Raw genomic sequence first — 20,625 nt, forward strand, 5'->3', positions numbered from 1 at the left:
ACAAATTCGTTAAAGCCTAACACATAGTGATACTAAGAAGATTATGACAAAATAGATAATTTGTTTACTAAAAATATAATTCAATTTCAATAGGTGAAGTTTTAAACCAAATGATGAAGTTGAGGTTGGTAAGCAATACTCATATGTCATGGTTATATGTCAGGACAGATAGAAAAATAAACAAACGCTTATTTTAAATTAATATTACATAGACTCTTTTTTGTTTTTAACGTAGAAAAGAGTTGAATTTAGTATCTCGCTTAAGTACGAATTGGACCAAGGTAATAGAACTCTTAATTGCTTTTTAAGCTTCTCTTATTTAATTCCGGCATTTGCGGCACGGTGTTGCCTCATGACATATATTTCGAGAACTGCTGCTATAACATACGAACTCCAAAATAAACTAAAAAAAAACAAAAAAAAACTCCAAAGAAAAAAAAATGACTGCGCAGTCATTTAAAAAAATTACTGCGTCTTATGCGTTCAAAACTATTGCACGGCCATACAACAACAAAATCAAAATCATGTGAAAAACTACAGTTACACTATATTTTTGGGGATAATGTTAAATAAAATTTACACATTTTAAGAAGTCTTAAGATTTACTCAACAGATTTGCTCGCTTTTTCAATAGCTTAAATTGTATCTCAAAAGGAAGATATTATCCAATTTAGGTTATAGCCTAAGGCATGTACGGGAACATAGAGTCACCAGAGGAGCTCCAAATCTTATTGAGTATATTAGAAGAATATTTAGATAGAAAGAAACTAGTGTTGAATATTAAAAAGACTGAGATTGTGGTTTTTAGTGGAATTCGTGTGAATAATGATGATCAAAAAGTAGAATTTTATTATAAAGGTGAAAAAATAAAAGAGAGCGAAAATTTTAAATATTTGGGAGTAACACTTTCAGCAAAAGGAGGATGGAAAGAGCATGTAAAACAGATGATTAAGAGAGGGAAAGCAGTTTCAGCTGCCATTTTACGTAATTCAAGGCTTTCAAGTATAAAAGACTTAAAAATGCATAAATATGTTTTTAATTCTAAAGTTTTACCTACTATCCATTACGGAGCTTAACTCTGGGGGCATGACCCGGCAGCACAATTGGAATCAATTCAGCTGCAACACTTTAAAAGATTAATTGGTTTTCACGTAACGACCCACAATCAGGCAATAAAAGGTGACCTAGGTATATTGTTCCTGAGAATGAGTAGTTGAGCATATATGATCCACAACTGTCGATAAGTTCTAAGTCTGCCAGAAGACAGGTTAGCACTAGCAGCTTATCTGGAGATGCTACGGTCGAAACGTAAAAGATAGTGGCCGTACCAAATAAATATTGTTTATGATGGATTAGCATTATCCTATATTTGGAATGAGGGGCTAGGACCCTCAGATCAGGGTGAGCTATTTTTGGCTATGATTATAGAAAAAATAAAAGAACAGGAAGTCCAAATGTGGACCCATGCAGTTAAAACATCTGAAACATTGAAGTTTTATTCCCAAGTAAAAGAGATATTTGGATTTGAATATTATTTTAAACTAGGATTACAGGGGGAGACATTGAGGACTTGGTTTCGGATCCGAGCGAATTGCCTGCCACTAAAAAAATAGAAAAAGAGTATTTGAAAGAAAAAGGGAGGCCCCAGATGTAGTTGCGGATTACTCTTGCCCCAGATGTAGCCTAGGTATTGAGGATGTGGCCCATATTCTCGTCGAGTGCCAGCAACTTTCTCTATTAAGGGGAAAGTATTTTGAGGGTGCTGACTTGGAGTTCCGGGGGATCCTAAAAACGACTGTAAAAAGGACAATCAGGCAGTTATGTAAATATGTAAATGAAGCGTTGACATCAATGAGTGAAACTTGATATTTATATTAATTTTCTTGTGGAGTGTAATTAAGAATACTGTTCTGCATGGCCTGTTTTTTTTTTTGGCTTATAATAAATTATTATTATAATAACCCACGGTATGAACTCCACCCCCCCCCCCGCTCCAAAAAATCTTATTTTTCAATTTTCCATAAACGCCATTTATTTTGGCTGTTTTTGCTATTATACCATGTTCTACCCCTCCCCCCCCCAAAAAAAAAAACAAAAACAAAAACAAAATCCGAACCAGTAAAACTCACACATTTTAACAAGTTTTAAGATTTATTCCAAGGATTTACTTGCTTTTTCAATAGCTTAAATTGTATGTCAAATGAAAGATATTATCCAATTAAGATTATTGCCTAAGGCATGTACAGGAACATAATAAGCCGTATGAGCCTAACCAACCAACCCACCCCCCGCCCAAAAAAAAATCACTTTTTTAATTTTCAATAAACGCCATTTATTTTGGCTGTTTTTGCTATAATGACACATGTAAGCCCCTCCCTCCCCCCCCCAAAAAAAATCGAGTCAGTAAAATTTGTAAATTTTAATAAGTTTTAAATTTTACTCCAAGGATTTACTCGCTTTTTCAACAGCTTAAATTGTATATACAAGGAAAGATATTATACAATTAAGGTTTTAGCCTAAGACATTTGCAGGAACATAAACAGCGGTATGACCCCCCCCCCCACCCCAAAAAATCTTACCATTTCGAGTTTCCTTAAACACCGTATATTTTGGCTTTTTTTGCTATATGACATATTTTACCCCCTCCCCCCCCCCCCAAAAAAAAGAAGAAATCCCAACCTGGAACTATCGATATATTTATATATAACTGTTTTGTTAAACTGTTTCAACATTTAATTGAAAACCAGTATATTACTTTCAAAATGATGCAATCCCACAATTAAAACCGTTAAGAAGGACAAGGTTTATTAAAACCTTAATTTTAAAAGTAAAAAAAAAGTCCCATAAAAAAACCGCAATTTATGACCACCTCCGTGCCGTTCGAAGAAAGAATTCAGGAGAATTTGAGAATTTTTCCTTAAAAAATACTAGGTCTAAATAATTCAAATACTTTTTGTAAGCGCTTGACTTTTCTTTATACTTGAGGAAAAGTAGTAAAATGTCTTCAAAAAACTGAAAAAGCAAAGAAAAACCCCCTAAAATGGGTAGTTTACTTGATCTGCTCCTTCCTAATTTTTTTTTTAATTTGCAGTTTTTTAATGATTAACTAATTTTTTTGTGAGAAAGCACATTAACAGAACAAGAAAGAAGTTGCCACTGAGACTCTTTCTAATTTAATCAAGGGTAAAAATATACTTTTCAAGGGTTCAGTTCTTTTTCATTGAGGAAAAGTCTATCTTCAAAATCGAGCAAGACCCAATTAGAACCGATAAAGGGGGCGGATTTTAGTTTACCGCATTCTAAAGCATAAAATCTACCTTTAAAGATTATTTTAAATTTACTTTTTACAGCCGTTCAGCTCCTCCTCGCGCTATGGAAAACCCTCTTTACGATCCATACAATATCAAAATATTTTAGACTATAGAACATTGATATTAATAAGAAAGAACTTGACACTGAGGTTTCTTTCTAGTTAAACCAAGAATTAGAACATGTTTTTTGTTTTTCAATTTTTAGAATTTCTTCAATTTTGTGCTTAATTTTTTGTTAAGTGGGGAAAAATACATTTCCAAAATCATGTAAAAGCCAAATAGAACAATTAAAGAGGGGCTGAGTTTAATTGATCTCATTTTTTAGAAAAACAAAAACCTTAAAAATAATTAATTTGCAACTTACAGCAGTTCAACTCCACCCCTTTATTAGGCTCCTACTAAATTGACATTCACCAACCGAAAAAAACTGATCCAAACAAGACCAAAATTAGCACAAATCTGAGGGTTCTTTCTAAATAAATTCTACGTCTTAAGTGTTCAACTCCGTTTCTGGGTAATTATCGAATAAGACTCGCGTCATTCCTAAGAGTATCTCGTGTTAAGGCAGAGAATTTAAAAGTCTTTCAAGCATAACTGTTTTCTCATTAATTAACCCATAAGAATTCCGATGCGTCAGGGAGAGAGCATATTTTTGGAACTGGAGAATACAAACACTTTCGATGATTTCAAACCGGATGCATTCCGTTTCCGAAAAGTTTTATTATTTCGTTGCATTTGAAAGGGAATTAAAATTTTTCTTAAGTGGCTTAAATCCCTAGAGGACAGTTTACCACCTCTATCCAAGGAAGGAGTGGAGTTATTCTGGAGTAGCCCTTCCACTTCAAGAAATCAGAAATCTCCTAAAGTAGTAAAAAAGAAACAGCAACATTTTTTTTCCTAAAAAAGAAACACATTGATATACGGATGGTTAAATAATTTTTTTTGAGGTTAAGGGGATCCCGATAAAATTTTCCCGAGGAGGAGGGTCCAAGTCTGCAATTTTATATTAGAGAAGTATAAATTTTTTCCAAGTTTGACAATATTTTACAATCGTGCTATATTTTAGGTTTTCCAGGACGGGAGAGAGAAAATAGAAAATTTCAAAATTAGCTCCCACATTAAAGATATAGTGGCTTAGGAGGGAATGATAAGAGAGAGCCCTCATATAAACTCAAATATCCTCGATTTTCCTCTGTGTTCATAATAATGAGGTAGATGCTTCATATATGATGTGTCATACATTATGGTGCATCACATATAATAGCCCACAGTACACCATTAACACATACGAAAATATACAAATAGTTAATACAGAGTCGACATCTGTGACACAAAGCTAAAATAATTTCACTATTCTAATTTTATTTTACCAAGACAATTTAGTCTAATTTTCTTTAAATTATTTGATTTAACTCCAACTTATTTTAAATCAGCGCAATATGCAGACTGGCCTTAAACCTTACATTAAAATTATCATAATGTTTTTACAATTAATTATTATTAATTATATGAATTTAAACTTATTTTCTCGATAATTTACCATAAGGTATTTTTCGCTATGTTTCATGTTAATGTGTGTTTCGTAATTTGTTCTGTTGTGATTCTTTATTTTTCATAAATTTTTGTGTGTATTTGGCTCTTGGGCTTTTGAAATACACGATCTATCTATCTATCTATCTATCTATCTATCTAATGGATAATAGCATTAAGATTAATCCCCCTTTTTCGATTCATTTTATTTTCATCTAGTCATTTATTTATTTTTATTCCTTATTCCCTTTATTTATTAAAATAAAAGTTTACACAAGATATAACTTGAGAAAGCTCAGCTTGTGAGGAGCTGAAAAGAAAACAGAAAAAAAGGTGAGAATAGAGAAAGGAAAGGAAACAACAATTACAGATAAAAACAAAACATGATGACATTCAGGGGCACATATAGGGCACGTGCCGCCCCATAACATTCAGGGGCAAAAAATGGGCTGCTAATTTCTCAATATTGTGAGAAATTATACTAATTTCTCAGTATAATTTCTCATTCAGGGGCACTAATTTCTCAATTTTGTCGATACCATATCATGATGGGTCACCAGAGGTTACATTGGTAAATTGGGGGCAATTTCCCCAAATCAAGTGAAAATGACGGTGAAAAATGAAAAATGAGCCATATATTACCATAAAGGAAAAAAATTACTGAAGAAAACTGACCTGTTTCTCTAAATGCTTGAATTTTACAGGCTTATCTTCAGTACATCAGGGTCAGGGGCACGTTCCGCCCCCCCAACTTTTTTGGCATTCGGAAAAATTTTCGCCAAAGGCGAAAATTTCGGCAGAAATTTGGCAGAATCGGGCGAAATTTAGCAAAATTCTTGATTTCTGCAGAAAATTCGGCATAAATCAGGTAGCAATTTGGTAAAATTTACGATTCATTTTATGCTAATAATAACATCTGTACATAAAAGTAACGCAATAAGAAGAGTATGAAAATAAAGAAGGAAAGATTGTCCTCTTAGCCATTAGCCTTCTTGGAAGAGTATTACTGATAATGGACCCCTTCAGCCAAACATCGCCCGACACAGACTTTTTGCAGGAAAACGAACGTTGTTCCTCCTTTGAACTTCTATCAACACGTAGCTTACTGTACCTTACTGTGGTAAGTAAGGTAAGGTACCTTACTGTGGCAAACGAGGATGCCTAAGAAATCGATAGATCTCTCATTTTTTTTTCTCTTTTATATTTTATATTGCCAAATGTGAAAAACAATTGGCTATTAAGTGCAGTGAACAAAAAAATATATCATTTTTCAACATTTCCACTCATCTGAAATAATATTTGTAACATATCATCTTTCGAATTACCGGAGCTAGGCAAGACCACCATCATTATTACTGCAACTAATTGATCGTAACGAATAGCCTCTTGATGAAAGCTCCTTGGCGTAGAGTTATGATAGGAGCGACCAGAAACATACGTGGGGTAAGGACCAACATGCCCTTACCCTCTGAAACGTCAAGATTTGTACCTATAACTGTCTGTGTTTCCCTTATAATTTGGCTAATTTTTTTTTAAACACCCTCTCCCTCATCACAAAATGTCGGGCCCATTTCAAAATACATCCCTAAGTAAGTGGCTGAAACCAACTATATTTTGCAGTGAGTCAACTTAAATGACCCCTGGTTTTTCTGACTTGTTCGCCGGAAAATTCTCCGTGCTTTAGTGTTTCAAAAAAAAAAAAAAAAACTGCGATCTTGGCTAAAGCAAGTCGGAGACACAGTGTTTGCAAATATACACCAAAGCGCAATAGCTGTTGATAAATGGGATTTCAAACATAGCAATTGCACTGTCAACCAATGGGTGATGGAGACAGGGTGTTTGAGCAATTGAATAAATAAGGGTCAGAAACAGAGTGAAGGAAACTTCTAACTTCTTGAAAAAAAGGCTGGAAAAAGCTTGATTTATCAAGCTGATGATTTTTAAAACTCCTGCATTTGTTCTAGCTCCAATCTTTGGCGCATCCAGAACTTCATTCTAAGGAAAAGAGGACGGCTAAAACCTAAAATTTTATACAGGAAGGAGAAAGTAAAGAAAAAATAATACGGTGCTGGGCCTTATAGTCCCTACCGCTTTTGCTTATCTCCGTTTCATGGCCCTTCAGCCAGGAAGTGCAATAAAAGGGGCATCCTGTTATTTCGCACACCCTTCTTCTTTATCTTCCCTTGCTTTTTCCAGGTACCCATTAAGAACTGGGTTGACTGGCTGAGCTTACAGAGTTATGCCACTGACCCTCGCTCCAAACCAATTAACCAACGACATCAGGACTCGAACCCCTGTCCTCATACACAAAGGAGCTAGATAACCAGTGACAGCAAAATTAGCAAAATAATTGGTTTACTACAATATCTAGGATTCTTTGCAACGCGAGAAAGGGCGTATCCAGGACTTTTGATCGTGGGGGGGGGGGGGCATTCTTTTTCAGGGAAGGATTCTTACAAAAAAAAATATTTAAAAAAGGATCAAAAACTTGTTTACATGTTTTTTTACTTTTCTACGAGTCGGATATAAATTTTAGGGGCTGTTCAAACCCGGTACCCATCCCCTGGAGACAGGTTTGAACATGAGTATCTTGAGGTTAAGATTTTGTCCCTTAATTATGTCCCTGTCTCTGATTCTTGTTTTCATTTTTGTCCCTACTTGCTAAACAGAACAATTTTGAAATCTACTTGTAAGGGCAACCCCCCCCCCCCCCACCCCGTGACATGGCCGGGTCTTCAATTTGTGCTTATCTTTTTTCACCAAGAACAAATGAGAATATTTTTCTAACCTGACTGTTCCCATTGGCTTGAAGAATGGGTTCGACTCCTTGGAGTATAATTTGGGCTCCCAGAAACTTGTTGAGCAACGATCTAGCTTGTTCATCGGTTTGGGGACCATTGCCATCGGAAACTAAAAAATAAAGATGAAATAATTGAGTAACTCAGAAGTCTTGCTGATTTTTTTTTTGGGGGGGGGGGCGGCTTGACTCTGTCATAGAACACAGAAATATTTTCCAAAAATAACGACTAGCACCAAAAAAGTCACAAAACTAGGCACTTAATCGACATATTTTTTTAATAGATGACAATTTTCGCACGTTCATGACAAAATGAGCTGCGAAAATCAAAAAGTCGTTATATTGCAGTCAAAAATAAAAAAAAATCCAAAAACGAATAACTAAAAAATGTATTTCAGTTTTAAATATTATTAACAGCTAGTTATTGTGCAAATAAATTATTTCCGAGATGTCGAGGATAAGGTAAAAACAATTATGGTACCAAAATTTCGTTGTCTACATTTTGAAATGAAACATATTTTGCAAAAAAAGTGAAAACCCTTAGCATTTTGAGACCAAGATAAAATACGAAAAAACGGATGGGGACGGACGGATCTCCCCTTATATATGTTATAATTTCAGTTCTTTTTAAGTTTTAATCTTGCTTCTTACTTTCAGTTGAAAAAAATTGTTTTTTTTTTATTTAATTTATGACAAGATAATAATTTTGTGAAATTTTGACTATTGGAATTTCCATTATTTTCGTTTTCTTTCATACTATAATACTTTTGACAAACGTAATCATGCCAGCCAGCCCGTGGCACCAATTGTGTGTGTTTGGGGGACATTTATCTCCCATAGATATCCCCCCTCCCCATTGAAATATACTTTTTTCGATATTTTCATTAGTAAAATAAAAAAAACCTGCCCACCAATATACCGAAAAATGTATTTTTCTCCCCCCCCCCACACAAAGTGTTCGTGAATTTGTGCGAATATAGCCAACAGAATTATTTTCATGAAAAGATCCTTTCCCCATTAGCTCCGTGAAATTTAGACGGTTGGAATATCAATAACTTCATTTTTCTGTCATACTGTCACACTTTTTCTTTTTTTTATTTTTATTGGTATTTTTTATGTTATATCCGTATTTTCACGTTATGTTTTCGTGGCACACATAAGAAAACAAACACAATCATGCTAGCCAGCAAAGAGCTACATTTCATGACAACATCCCTTTCAAAATGATATTTTAAAAACACAATGATATTTTCATTTATCTCCCATAGATATCCCCCCTCCCCATTGAAATATACTTTTTTCGATATTTTCATTAGTAAAATAAAAAAAAAACCTGCCCACCAATATACCGAAAAATGTATTTTTCTCCCCCCCCCCCCACACAAAGTGTTCGTGAATTTGTGCGAATATAGCCAACAGAATTATTTTCATGAAAAGATCCTTTCCCCATTAGCTCCGTGAAATTTAGACGGTTGGAATATCAATAACTTCATTTTTCTGTCATACTGTCACACTTTTTCTTTTTTTTATTTTTATTGGTATTTTTTATGTTATATCCGTATTTTCACGTTATGTTTTCGTGGCACACATAAGAAAACAAACACAATCATGCTAGCCAGCAAAGAGCTACATTTCATGACAACATCCCTTTCAAAATGATATTTTAAAAACACAATGATATTTTCAGCAAAGTTACAAGAAAGGTGTCAAGATTGTAACATTCTTGGCTCAATTAAAAAAAGCGAGCCTTTTTGTCTGAAGTTGCCAACAGTTCGAAATGATATCATGTTCTTACCTGTTTCTTTATTTAACGTGGAATAGCATCATTAAATGTTTCTTTAATTAATTAGCATTAACAGAGGGGATAAATGTTTCGTCCTGTTGACTAAAGTGTGACTGATTGTCCCAATTTAAAAAAACGGCTCCTGAAACACAAGGGCCATTTAATTAGAACAGGAAGCTTTTATAAAAGTGCTAAAAGCTTTAGCGTAAAGAGCGATGTATTAAGGATTGGGGAACCCCTTCATATACGAAATTGTTTCTGTTCGTTTTGAGTTTTAATGTTGCTTACTTACTTTCAGTTAAAAAACTTGTTTTCTTTTATTTATTTAATTCTTTACAAGATCCCATTTTGAATAACTTTATAAAATTTACACAACTGAAATCCCGATTGTTTTCTTTTTTGTGTTGTAGTGTCATGTTTTTTTTGTTTTTTTGTATTTTTAACTAAAGGATTCTTAAGCTTTTATACATTTTTTTGCACATGAGAAGAAAACAAATATAAACACGCCAACAAGTCAAAAGTTACTTTTTATGATAAGATACCTTTCAAAATGACTTTTTACAATCTCAGATGGCATTTGTAGCAAGAAATTAAAGGGGACAATCATTTATCTCATTTGTGTCGGCCGACTAATTAAATAGACGTTTGAAGTGTTTTTTTTTTACTTTTCCTAAGTAAGAAAAAAAAATCAAGAAAGAATACGACTTCGTTTTAAACTGTCGGCAATGTCAGACAAAGGGTTTTTCAACTGAGCCAAGAATGCTCCTAGCTAGATACCTTTTTAATCAGAATAAAAATTGTTTTTCTTCGGGATAATTATTTGAGTTAATAAATTAGCTTTGTAAATTAGTGTAATTTATATGACTTAATCAGCTGCCGCTAAAAAAAAAAAAAACGAAAATAATTTTATATGACCATTTTAAATTGAACTTTGCCTATTTATATGTTTTATATTTTCGTATACCTCATGTCTTTACGTATTTTTATATATCAAACAGTTCGTGGTAACGAACTGTAAGTAAGGAGCGACCCGGCTCAATGGTAACCGAAACTCTAAAAAACGGAATTTTGATACCAATAGATACATCAAAAGATTTATATTTTAATTCTGATTTCAAATATATAAGTTTCATCAAGTTTAGTCTTACCGTGATGTATCAAAAGTTACGCGCCTGAGAAAATTTGGCTGATTTTAGAAAAAAGGGGGAAAGACCCCCTAAAAGTTATTGAACCTTAATGAAAGTCACACCATCATATTCAGCGTATCAGAGAACCCTACTGTAGAGGTTTCAAGCTCCTATCTACAAAAATGTGGAATTTTGCATTTTTTGCCAGAAGAAAGATCGCGAATGCGTGTTTAATTGTTTTTTTTTTTTGTTTTTTGTTGTTTTTTTTCCCAGGGGTGATCCTATCGACCCAGGGGTCCTAGAATATCGTGGGAAGGCTAATTGGAATGGAAATCAAAAGTTCTTATGCCCTTTTTAAGTGACAAAAAAATGGAGGGCAACTAGGCCCCCTCCCACGATCATTTTTTTCCCAAAGTCACCCGATCCAAATTTTGAGATAGCAATTTTGTTCAGCATGGTCCAAAATATGATAACTATATCTTTTAGTATGACTTAATCCCTCGACTCCCCCAGGGGGAGGGCTAAAAGTTATAAAATTTACCCAATGTTAACATAAAGTATTGATTATTGGGAAGTATACAGAAGTTTTCAGGTGGAATTTTCTCTGGTAGTGGGGGGTGGGGGTGGGTCGCGGGTTATATAAGAGGATCTGTCCAAGAAGCAAGTTTTCATGGGGGAAGTGATTTTGCTATGAAGGGGGCGCCGGATTTCCCATCGTTATTTTAAAAAAATCAGAAATTAAATATAAAAAAAAACAAGTTTTTCAACTGAAAGTAAGGAGCAACATTAAAACTTAAAACGAACAAAAAAAATATTAGCTTTATGATTGGGTTCACCTTCTAGTCAATACCTCGCTCTTTAAGCCAAAGATTTTTTAGTAGTTTCATAAGAGCTATTTATTCTAACTAACAGCCCTTGTGATTAAGGGGTCATTCTTAATGAATCGGAAAACAATGGCTCGAACCTTAGCTTTAACAGCAAGGTATTGACTAGGGGGCGAACCCACTTATATACGTATTAAAAATCTATTAATATAGAAATTCGATACGTTAGTTAATTCGTAAGTTACGCATATTTATTGCTCATAAAAACGTTCGTAAATAAAATTCAACAAGTTTGGTAGAAGCCATTTAACAAAAAAAAGTGAAATTAATATACAAATTTTGTTTTAATTATTCATGGAAGGTGGCCAAAATCAAAAACTGCAATAATTAAAAAACGTTCACAAATGAAATAAAAAAAACAAGTTTTTTTTAACTGAAAGTAAGAAGGAATATAAGAACTTAAAACGAACAGAGATTATTATGTATATTAGGGGGTTCTCCCCCAAGTCAATACCTCGATCTTTACGCTACAGTTTTTTTAGTGCTTTCAAAATAGCTACGTATTCTAATTAAACAGCCTTTGTGATTCAGGGGTTTGTGAATTAATTTTTTTTTTAACTTTTAACGTTAAGAGCGTGGTATTGACTAAGGGGAGAACCCCCCCCCCCCCATATACGTAATAAAATATACGTAATAGAAAAAAAAACAAAAAAAAACAAGTGATAAGGCTTGATGTCAATAAATGTATCAAAAGAATGGGCTTATTAATATTTCCGTGGAGAGTGTTTTTTTGGGGTAAGGGACATTTCTATGAAGGGTGCGCCGGATTTCCAAGCATTATTTAAAAAACGATCAGAAATTAAATTAAAAAAAACAAGTTTTTTCAACTGAAAGTAAGGAGGAACAGTTAAACTTAAAGCGAACAGAAATTATTACGTATATGAGGGGGGTCTCCCCCAAGTCAATACCTCGCTCTTTACGCTACAGTTTTTTTAGTGCTTTCAAAAGAGCTATCTATTCTAATTAAACGCCTTTGTGATTCAGGGGTTTGTGAATTAATTTTTTTTTTATTTTAAGGTAAAGAACGTGGTATTGACTAAGGGGAGAACCCCCCCCCATATACGTAATAAAATATACGTAATAGAAAAAAAAACAAAAAAAAAACAAGTGATAAGGCTTGATGTCAATAAATGTATTAAAAGCATGGGCTTATAATGCTGATTCTAAATATATAAATTTTATTAAGTTTAGTATTACTCATCAAAGGCTACGAGCCTGAGAGAATTTACCTGATTTTTTAAAGATGGAGGAAACATGCCCTAAAGTGAAAGAATTTTAATGAAAATTCTTATTCAGCGTATCACAAAACCCTATTACATAGGTTTCAAGCTCATATCTGCAAAAATCTGCAACTATATCTGCAACGTATTTTTTCCCAGAAGAAAAATATACGAATATAGAAGTTCGTTACGTAAGTTAATTTGTAAATTACGTCAGAACCAAATTTAGAGACAGCCATTTAGCAAAAGAAGAGTAAAATTTTTATGCAAATTTTGTTTACTTATTAGCCATATAATAGCCAAAATAAAAGCTGCATTAACTAAAAAACGATCAGAAATTTAAAAAAAAACTAGTTTTTTAAACTGAAAGTCAGGAGCGACATTAAGACGTGAAACGAACAGAAATTATTCCGTATATGAAAGGGGCTGTCCCCTCCTCAATGCGTTGCTCTTTAGGCTAACGTTTGAATCTGTCACACGACTTTATTTTTTAAAACAATAACAAACTTTAGCGTAAAGAGCGAGGAGTTGAGTAGGGGACAGCCCCTTTCATATACGGAATAATTTCTGTTCGGTTTAAATTTTAATATCGCTCCTTACTTTCAGTTTAAAAAATTTGTTTTGTTTTTTTATTTAATAATAGGTAGGGGAGAGGGAATCTTCCCTGCAATGATATTCTGCAGAGGGGGGGTGTATTTTCAAACAAAACTTTCTACTAAACAAATGTGACAATTTTTTCAACGTCCCAAAATTTTGCACTTTCCATGATAAATATTAAGATTATGAAACAGTGGTACTTCACAGTGTCGACAACTTCCGACAGCTTCATAGAACTACAAAATTTCTAAGCAAACTCAAGTTTCAATTATGTTTTTTTTTCTTTTTTTTATTCGGTTCTTTTTAATTGCATTGATAAGAATATATTAATTAAGTATTATCAATGTTAATGCTCAAAACGTCCTGTTAGCTAGGAGGGAGGGGTCTTAAATATCAATTCAATTGCTCAAAGTTAAATTTTATGTTATTAGTCATAATGGTAATGGTAAAAGGTGGAAAATTCATAATGGTACCAGCAAACATCCCCACATTTCCATTTATACATGTCCCCATGAATTTTGTGTGAATTTACCAGTGTTGCCAGCTCGCATTCTATCTAGGATATCCGAAACACCAGTAACTTTGGAACGATCTTCAAGAAAGGATTTCGGCGCCAGAGAGTCAAAATCTTTCATTGTAGGCGGCTTCTCTTCTCGGTTCAGCGATTCGGTGCTTCGTTTTTGTCGCCAGGGTGGCGAATCATCATAATTTGGATCCGTATTCTCCTTTACAGATCGTCGCCATGATGGCGAATTCTCAGTGCGCAAAGAGCCGGCACGTCGCAGTGGACTGCCTATAAGATAAGAAACTATCAGCATATCATTTTGTTTCACGCCTCCTTAATCTTCCTTGGCAACATTGTTATGTCTTCCCGTGTCTTCCATAACGAGTAGCGACAACATTCTTTATATGAGTCATTTTAGCCCATTTTCTTGATTTTCTTTTTCTAAATTCCCTAAAATATATTTCTTATATCCAAGTAATTCTAAAATCTAGATTACTTTTTAAAATCATCAAGATAGCTTAAGGAAATGACGCAAAAAGCTGAATAAATAACAACAAAAAGAGAAATCCCAACGAAGACCAAACAAACGGGACCACAGCCAGTAGAAAGAAAAGATTTGATTTTTTTATCTATTCTCTCTACTGGCCGTAGTCTCGTCTGTTTGTTCTTGGCTGAGATTTCTCTCTTTGTTGTTCTTTGTCATGGCTGGCCAGTTCGGCTTAAGATCTTTCAAAAGCTGAATAATAATAAACGCTCCCTCACAGACTCAACCACCTCCCTTGAAAACGATCTGTTTTTGTTTCGCAACTTCTTTATTATTTCCAAAAAGTGTTTGAGAAAAATCCTTGAATAAAATTTGAGAAGAGAGTTGAGCCTAATGGACAAATCAAAATTATCTTTTACGTCCAAATAATACAAATAGTTTTGTTTATCTCCAAAAATCTTCCAGCTAATTTAAAGTACCTACCAAGAACGTCCAAATAAAAACATATTTACCACTGGACTCATCTTAGGTCTATTCAAGCCTGGAAACCGCGATTTCTGTTATTTATTCCAAAATATGAAATCTTTAAGGTTGTTCTACATTTTAATCAGTGTTGTCAAGTGGAACCATGAAAATAAATAAGCAACCCTAATTAATCAATTTTGAAGTACTTTTCGTCTGTAGATATTCTAAAATTAGCAGTATGTTGATATTCAAAGAAAATCACATCTTAAATGAAATCTACGACTTAAGATGTTTGGTACCATATGTTTTAAGCTTTTTTGCAGGTATTTAAACCACTTTTCTTTTTTAACTTGGCGCACGTTATTACCAAAAACTGCATGTGGTGGGTATTTTCATTAGAAATTGAAGTCCCGATTTATTAGGAAAATTTCTCTTTTTTCTGTAATAAACTGGTCTGAATAAACTTGCTTTTAACAGGCAACATTCATTAAAGGATTTTGGAGTAAAATGAAGACAAACGAGCACAAGCACAAAATTTATCGGTTCCAAAAAATTGTTCAGTTGGGTATCGTAATCGACAAAGGCATATTGTAGAAAAATTGCGTTTTGCATTGTTTAGACGATGCAAAGTCAATGGCAGGATGGCAGGACGTTCTGTGGACACACTGCATGCTCCACAGAGCAGCTCCCCTATATGGCAGTGCAAGTTGACTAATTAAAACAATTAGATTTAAATTCCACTATCCTTGGTACCTTAAGAAATTGTGCGAAAAGCTGCTCATCCTAACCTGCCTCAGAGACTGAGCCCCCTCCCCAAAAAACACATCCCTTTAGTTTGCTCGAACTGATGCGTTGTTGCACATTTTTGCTGTTAATACTTTGAAAAGATTGCCAGGGGTGTTCGGAAGTGTGTTTTTATTGTCTTTAACCTTTATACTTTTAAGCGCTGTTCACAGTATGTACGTAATTTTTCATCCTGAAGGCTTAAGTTACGAAACGTAACTTTTATACTCAAGTCCTTTTACATTTAAAAAAAAAAGTATAAAACCATCGTAATCATCGTTGGAAATCATCACAAGAAAACTATTCAAACATTAAAATTGGAGTGCAGTTTCAACTACCCCTTCCCCCCCCCCAAAAAAAAAACTGCCAGACCGGTAAAAACTTAACAAAAATGCATATAAACAAATTTGATGCGTTTTCTTTATGATTTTGTACCCCCCTCCCCCTCAGAAAAAATAGCCTTCCCCCTCCAGCAAAATTCTGGATACGGCATTGAAGCTTTCTAAGAAAATGCCATTAATTTAATTTCAAATTTAATAATTTCTGATCTAGAGATTCCATTTTGTAGCTACTATATTGACTTTTCCATTGTGAAATATAAACATGCGTAAAGTAAAATCAAATAGTTCGTGGCAACGAACTGTAAGTAAGAAGCGACCCGGCTCAATGGTAACCGAAACTGTAGAAAACGAAATTGTGATACCAATAGATACATCAAAAGAATCCATTTTTAATGCTGATTTCAAATATATAAGTTTCATCAAGTTTAGTCCTACCTATCAAAAATTACGCGCCTTAGAAAATTTGGCTGATTTTCGAAAAAAGGGGAAAAGACCCCCTAAAAGTTATAGAACCCTAATGAAAATCACACCATCTTATTCAGCGTATCAGAGAACCCTCCTGCGGAGGTTTCAAGCTCCTATCTACAAAAATGTGGAATTTTGCATTTTTTGCAAGAAGAAAGATCACGGATGCGGATCACGGATCACGGTTTATTTGTTTGTTTGTTTTTTTTCTCAGGGGTGATCGTATCGACCCAGTGCTCCTAGAATATCGTGGGAGGGCTCATTCGAACGGAAATTAAAAGTTATAGTCCCCTTTTTAAGTGACCAAAAAAAGGAGGGCAACTAGGCCCCCTCCCTCGCTCATTTTTTCCCAAAGTCTCCCGATAAAAATTTTGAGGTACCCATTTTGTTCAGCATCGTCCAAAATATGATAACTATGTGCTTTAGAAGGAATTAATCCCCCAAAGTCCCCGGGAGGAGGGCTGAAAGTTATGAAGTTTACCAAATGTTAACATATAGTATTGGTTATTGGGAAGTATACAGACGTTTTCAGAGGGGATTTTTTCTGGTAGGGGGGGAGGGAGTGGGTCGGGGGTTATGTGGGAGGATCTTACCATGAAGGAAGTTTTCAAGGGAGAAGGGACATTGCTATGAAGGGGTCGCCGGATTTCCCAGCATTATTTAAAAAAAGATCAGAAATTATATATAAAAAAACAAGTTTTTTAACTGAAAGTAAGGAGCCACATCAAAACTTAAAACGACGGAAAACATTACGTATATGAATGAGTTCATCCCCTAGTCAAAACCTTGCTCTTTAAGCCAAAGATTATTTAGTACTTTCATAAGAGCTATTTATTCTAATTAACGGCATTTGTGATTAAGAGGTCAGTTTTAAAGAATTGGAACAAAATTCAAACTTTAGCGTAAAGAGCAAGGTATTGACTAGGGGGCGAACCCTCTAATATGCGTATTAAAAATATAGGAATATAGAGTTTCGTTACGTAAGCTAATTCGTAAGTTACGTATATTTATTACTAATAAAAACATTAGTAAATAAAATTAAACAGGTATCGAGAAAGCCATTTAACCAAATAAAAGTAAAATTAATATGCAAATTTTGTTTTAATTATTCATGAACGGTGAGCCAAAATCAAAATCTGCATTAATTCAAAAACGTTCAAAAATTAAATTAAAAAAAACAATTTTTTTAACTGAAAGTAAGGAACGACGTTAAAACTTAAAACGAACAGAAATTATTCCGTATATGAAAGGGACTGTCTCCTCCACAACCCCTAGCTCTTTACGATAATGTTTGAATTTCTCAAAACTCTATCTTTTTTAAACTATGAAAAACTTTAGCCTAAAAGCGAGGCTTTGAGGAGGGGACCGCCCCTTTCATACAGAATAATTTCTGTTCGTTTTAAGTTTTAACGTCGTTCCTTACTTTCAGTTAAAAAAACTTTTTTTTTTTATTTAATTATATGAAAAGCTCGAGTCGTCTTGGCACTTCTAACAGAGTTTAGTGGGTGTATGCTAGTTGTAATTGAGTGACTGGATAAGAGGCCAGCATTGCCAACGCGGTACAATTGTACCGTTTTTCGTATAGTTTGTTCAAGTTTGAGTTTATCAATTATTTTCTTCTCGCTACTGGAAATTTTTAACATGCTCTTCAGATAGTACAATTTAATCTCTTGCGGTACAATTTTAGTCGGAATCCTGGTACAATTTATTTCAAAGCGTTGGCAACACTATATGACACGCTATTCTGGGCATCACTTACGTTTTAGTATTCACTGATCGACTCTTGAACAGGGTTGCCAACTTTTTGGTTCATGAATGTGTCCCCTAAGCATCCAGACGTTCTTAGCTAAAATGTGTCCATCTTGAAATCTCAAAAAATAGAGGTGATTTTTTTCCTGTTGTATTATTGACCAAAAGACGCTTTGTAAACCTCTTTCAAAGTGGTCAGTTAACATCAAAATATCATGAAAACAAAAAAAAAAATCATTATTGTGTCACGGTACACAGGAATGTGTCCTCTCGACACAAAATGAGTGCAGTTGGCAACCCTGCTGGTGAAGGACAACTAGCAAATGTGTATGCTCTTGATGATATCCTCAGTAAGGTTGAGTGACTTGTATTTCAGTTTAAAAGGTTAAAAAACTAAGTCATTACAAGTTAAGCTGTTAAAAGTTGTCACGAAGTAAAGTTAGTATAATATATATGAAATTAATAATGACAGATATGAAAGAAGAATTTTAAAAAATCAGGCATCAAACAAAGGAGAGAGAGGGGGCAACGAGGAGTGAATAAATCACAAAGGGAATTAAATAAAGAGGGGAATATAAGGAGAACATGATATAAAAGCCTGAATATATCTATCCAGTATCTGTTATAGGTCCAAATTTTTCATGGGGCTCTTTGATTCAATCTTAGAGAGCAATTTCTCTTACCTCTCCTAATTCCAAGCACCATTGCCAGGTTTGAGGATGCTGTAATAGGGGAGAGAAATAGACCTAATATTCGTGTTTTTTTTTTGTTTTTTTTTTTTTTTTAATAAATTCACGGACAAATTTCTCCTATAAACCCCTAAAATTTTGAAATTTTGACATAACGACCTAAACATATTAAATAACGTATATCCAAAACTATACGAATCTAGCCAAAAACTAAGAAAAGTGGTTTTCCAAAAGCTGGTTCTATTTAAGGGGAAAGAGGGAGATATTATCCAACATACAAAAATATAGAAAAACATAAGAATACTTGCCTTCGTCTGAGGAAGGAGAAAGGCCTTGGTTTTGCTTGAAACTGGATGATCGAAATATCAGACCAGCTTTAGGATAAGTCTTGGTTGATTTGTTCGTTCCGTTGTCTATAATCAAACGTAAAAAAATAGACAAGATTGTGTTGATTATTTGCTTTAAAAAAAATTAATTTATACCATATAATATATATACTTACTCTTATAACCCACTTACAGAATTAAAGATAGTGGAGTAGGGTGAAGAAAACTTGGAACAAATATACATTGCAAAAACAACAAATCAATGGCATTGCAACGACTAAACAACTATTACAACACAGTTAATAATTGTATAAAATTAAATAGCATTAAACAAGCAGATAAGGTGATGATGGGGGCCCAGCCGTAGGCAAGCGGCAAGAGGCGAGTTTATGTTTTTGTTCTGTCGTTGTTAAACTTCGAAAAGTTTGATTTTCGTTGGCTTCTTTTTTCTTTTCTTTCTTTTTTATTTAGCACTGAGGACGACTCGGCGGAGGTCCTTGTCGAAATATTTACTTATTTCTTCTTCTTCATGGTTCACCACTGGCTGACAAAATCCTCGTTTTTTTTCACCTTTTTTTATTTTATTTTTCATTTTGTTATTTTCTTTTCTCTCTGAGTTTCATTTGTTATGTTTTTAGTAGCACCAAACTGAGCCATTATTTTTTTATTCCGAAAAAAACACGACAAATAAAGAAGAAACTTCCAATATCGGAATAGCAAGTAATAACTGAACTAAGATCAGTTTCACAAAGCAAAGGGTAAAATCGAGACACAAAAAAATATGGCATAGTAGTACCCAAAATATCGAATAAGCTTTTGCGAGACCACACCTGTTATTACGGCCACGGTTAGTGTCAGTCCGGTTTTAACTTGTCTGTAATATCAGAGACAATTTTCCGCCTCAGAGCTGAAACTGAATCGCGCACAGATGAAATCCAAATCCATAATTAGTGCTAAGCCATACCATGGATCGATCCATAGCAATTCAACCCCAAATTATATTTAATAAATTATGTTTAGTAAATTACACTTACTAGTGGAAAATTTGATATATTGACCCTGACAGAGGCAACACAAAACAAGTTAACCCGACGCATCCAGCCGAACAGAGATAATACTCTTACAGCCAACTAGTGGACCGTCACGTAAAGAATATTGGTATTAAAGTCACACTTGATGGTGCAATGGGCATTTTTTCTAAACCCTTTCATGAATATAATAACAAACTTCTATCTAGATTTCAACTGACCCACTTGGAGGTCAATATCTTGCTCTAATTATCCGTAAATGAACCAACAAAACATGAAAACCCAAATGTAAAATGAGTTGTACGCACTTTTCCTTTCTGCAAGAAATCATGGCTTAAGCCCTGTTTTCATTTGGCGTTTTATGAAAAAAACGCCCTACAAATCTACTACCACCTGCAGCACCAAACCGCCTGAAGTCAACACAGCTACGAGCGCTCCTCCTCCATCACAATGTATTTAAAGCCTCCCTTTTTACCTATCTCCAACAAGTTCAAATTTCCCTTAAATATTTCCTTGTGACCTCCTCCCACCCGATTTTGGG

At 34.2% G+C, this 20,625-nt stretch overlaps 1 protein-coding gene across 6 annotated transcripts in view; it reads right to left on the minus strand.

Annotated features, from left to right (window-relative positions):
• LOC148954345 (uncharacterized) overlaps positions 1 to 20,625 on the minus strand; it is a 361,915-nt gene that overhangs the window by 102,467 nt on the left and 238,823 nt on the right. For all 6 annotated transcript variants that reach the window (XR_016141509.1, XM_089086288.1, XM_089086287.1 and 3 more), the window contains 3 exons: positions 19,035 to 19,143; positions 13,782 to 14,038; positions 7,630 to 7,751 (listed from right to left, as the gene is read on the minus strand). Coding sequence is in view for 5 of the 6 variants with exons in the window: in XM_089086288.1 (XP_088942414.1) it covers positions 7,630 to 7,751; positions 13,782 to 14,038; positions 19,035 to 19,143 (488 nt within the window). In the remaining variant the exon portion in view is untranslated. The remainder of the gene's footprint in view (positions 1 to 7,629; positions 7,752 to 13,781; positions 14,039 to 19,034; positions 19,144 to 20,625) is intronic.

Source organism: Artemia sp. Qi Xiang Cuo, chromosome 3 (genome assembly GCF_049724085.1).
Source record: "Artemia sp. Qi Xiang Cuo chromosome 3, ASM4972408v1, whole genome shotgun sequence".
Taxonomy (NCBI): Eukaryota; Metazoa; Arthropoda; class Branchiopoda; order Anostraca; family Artemiidae; genus Artemia; species Artemia sp. Qi Xiang Cuo.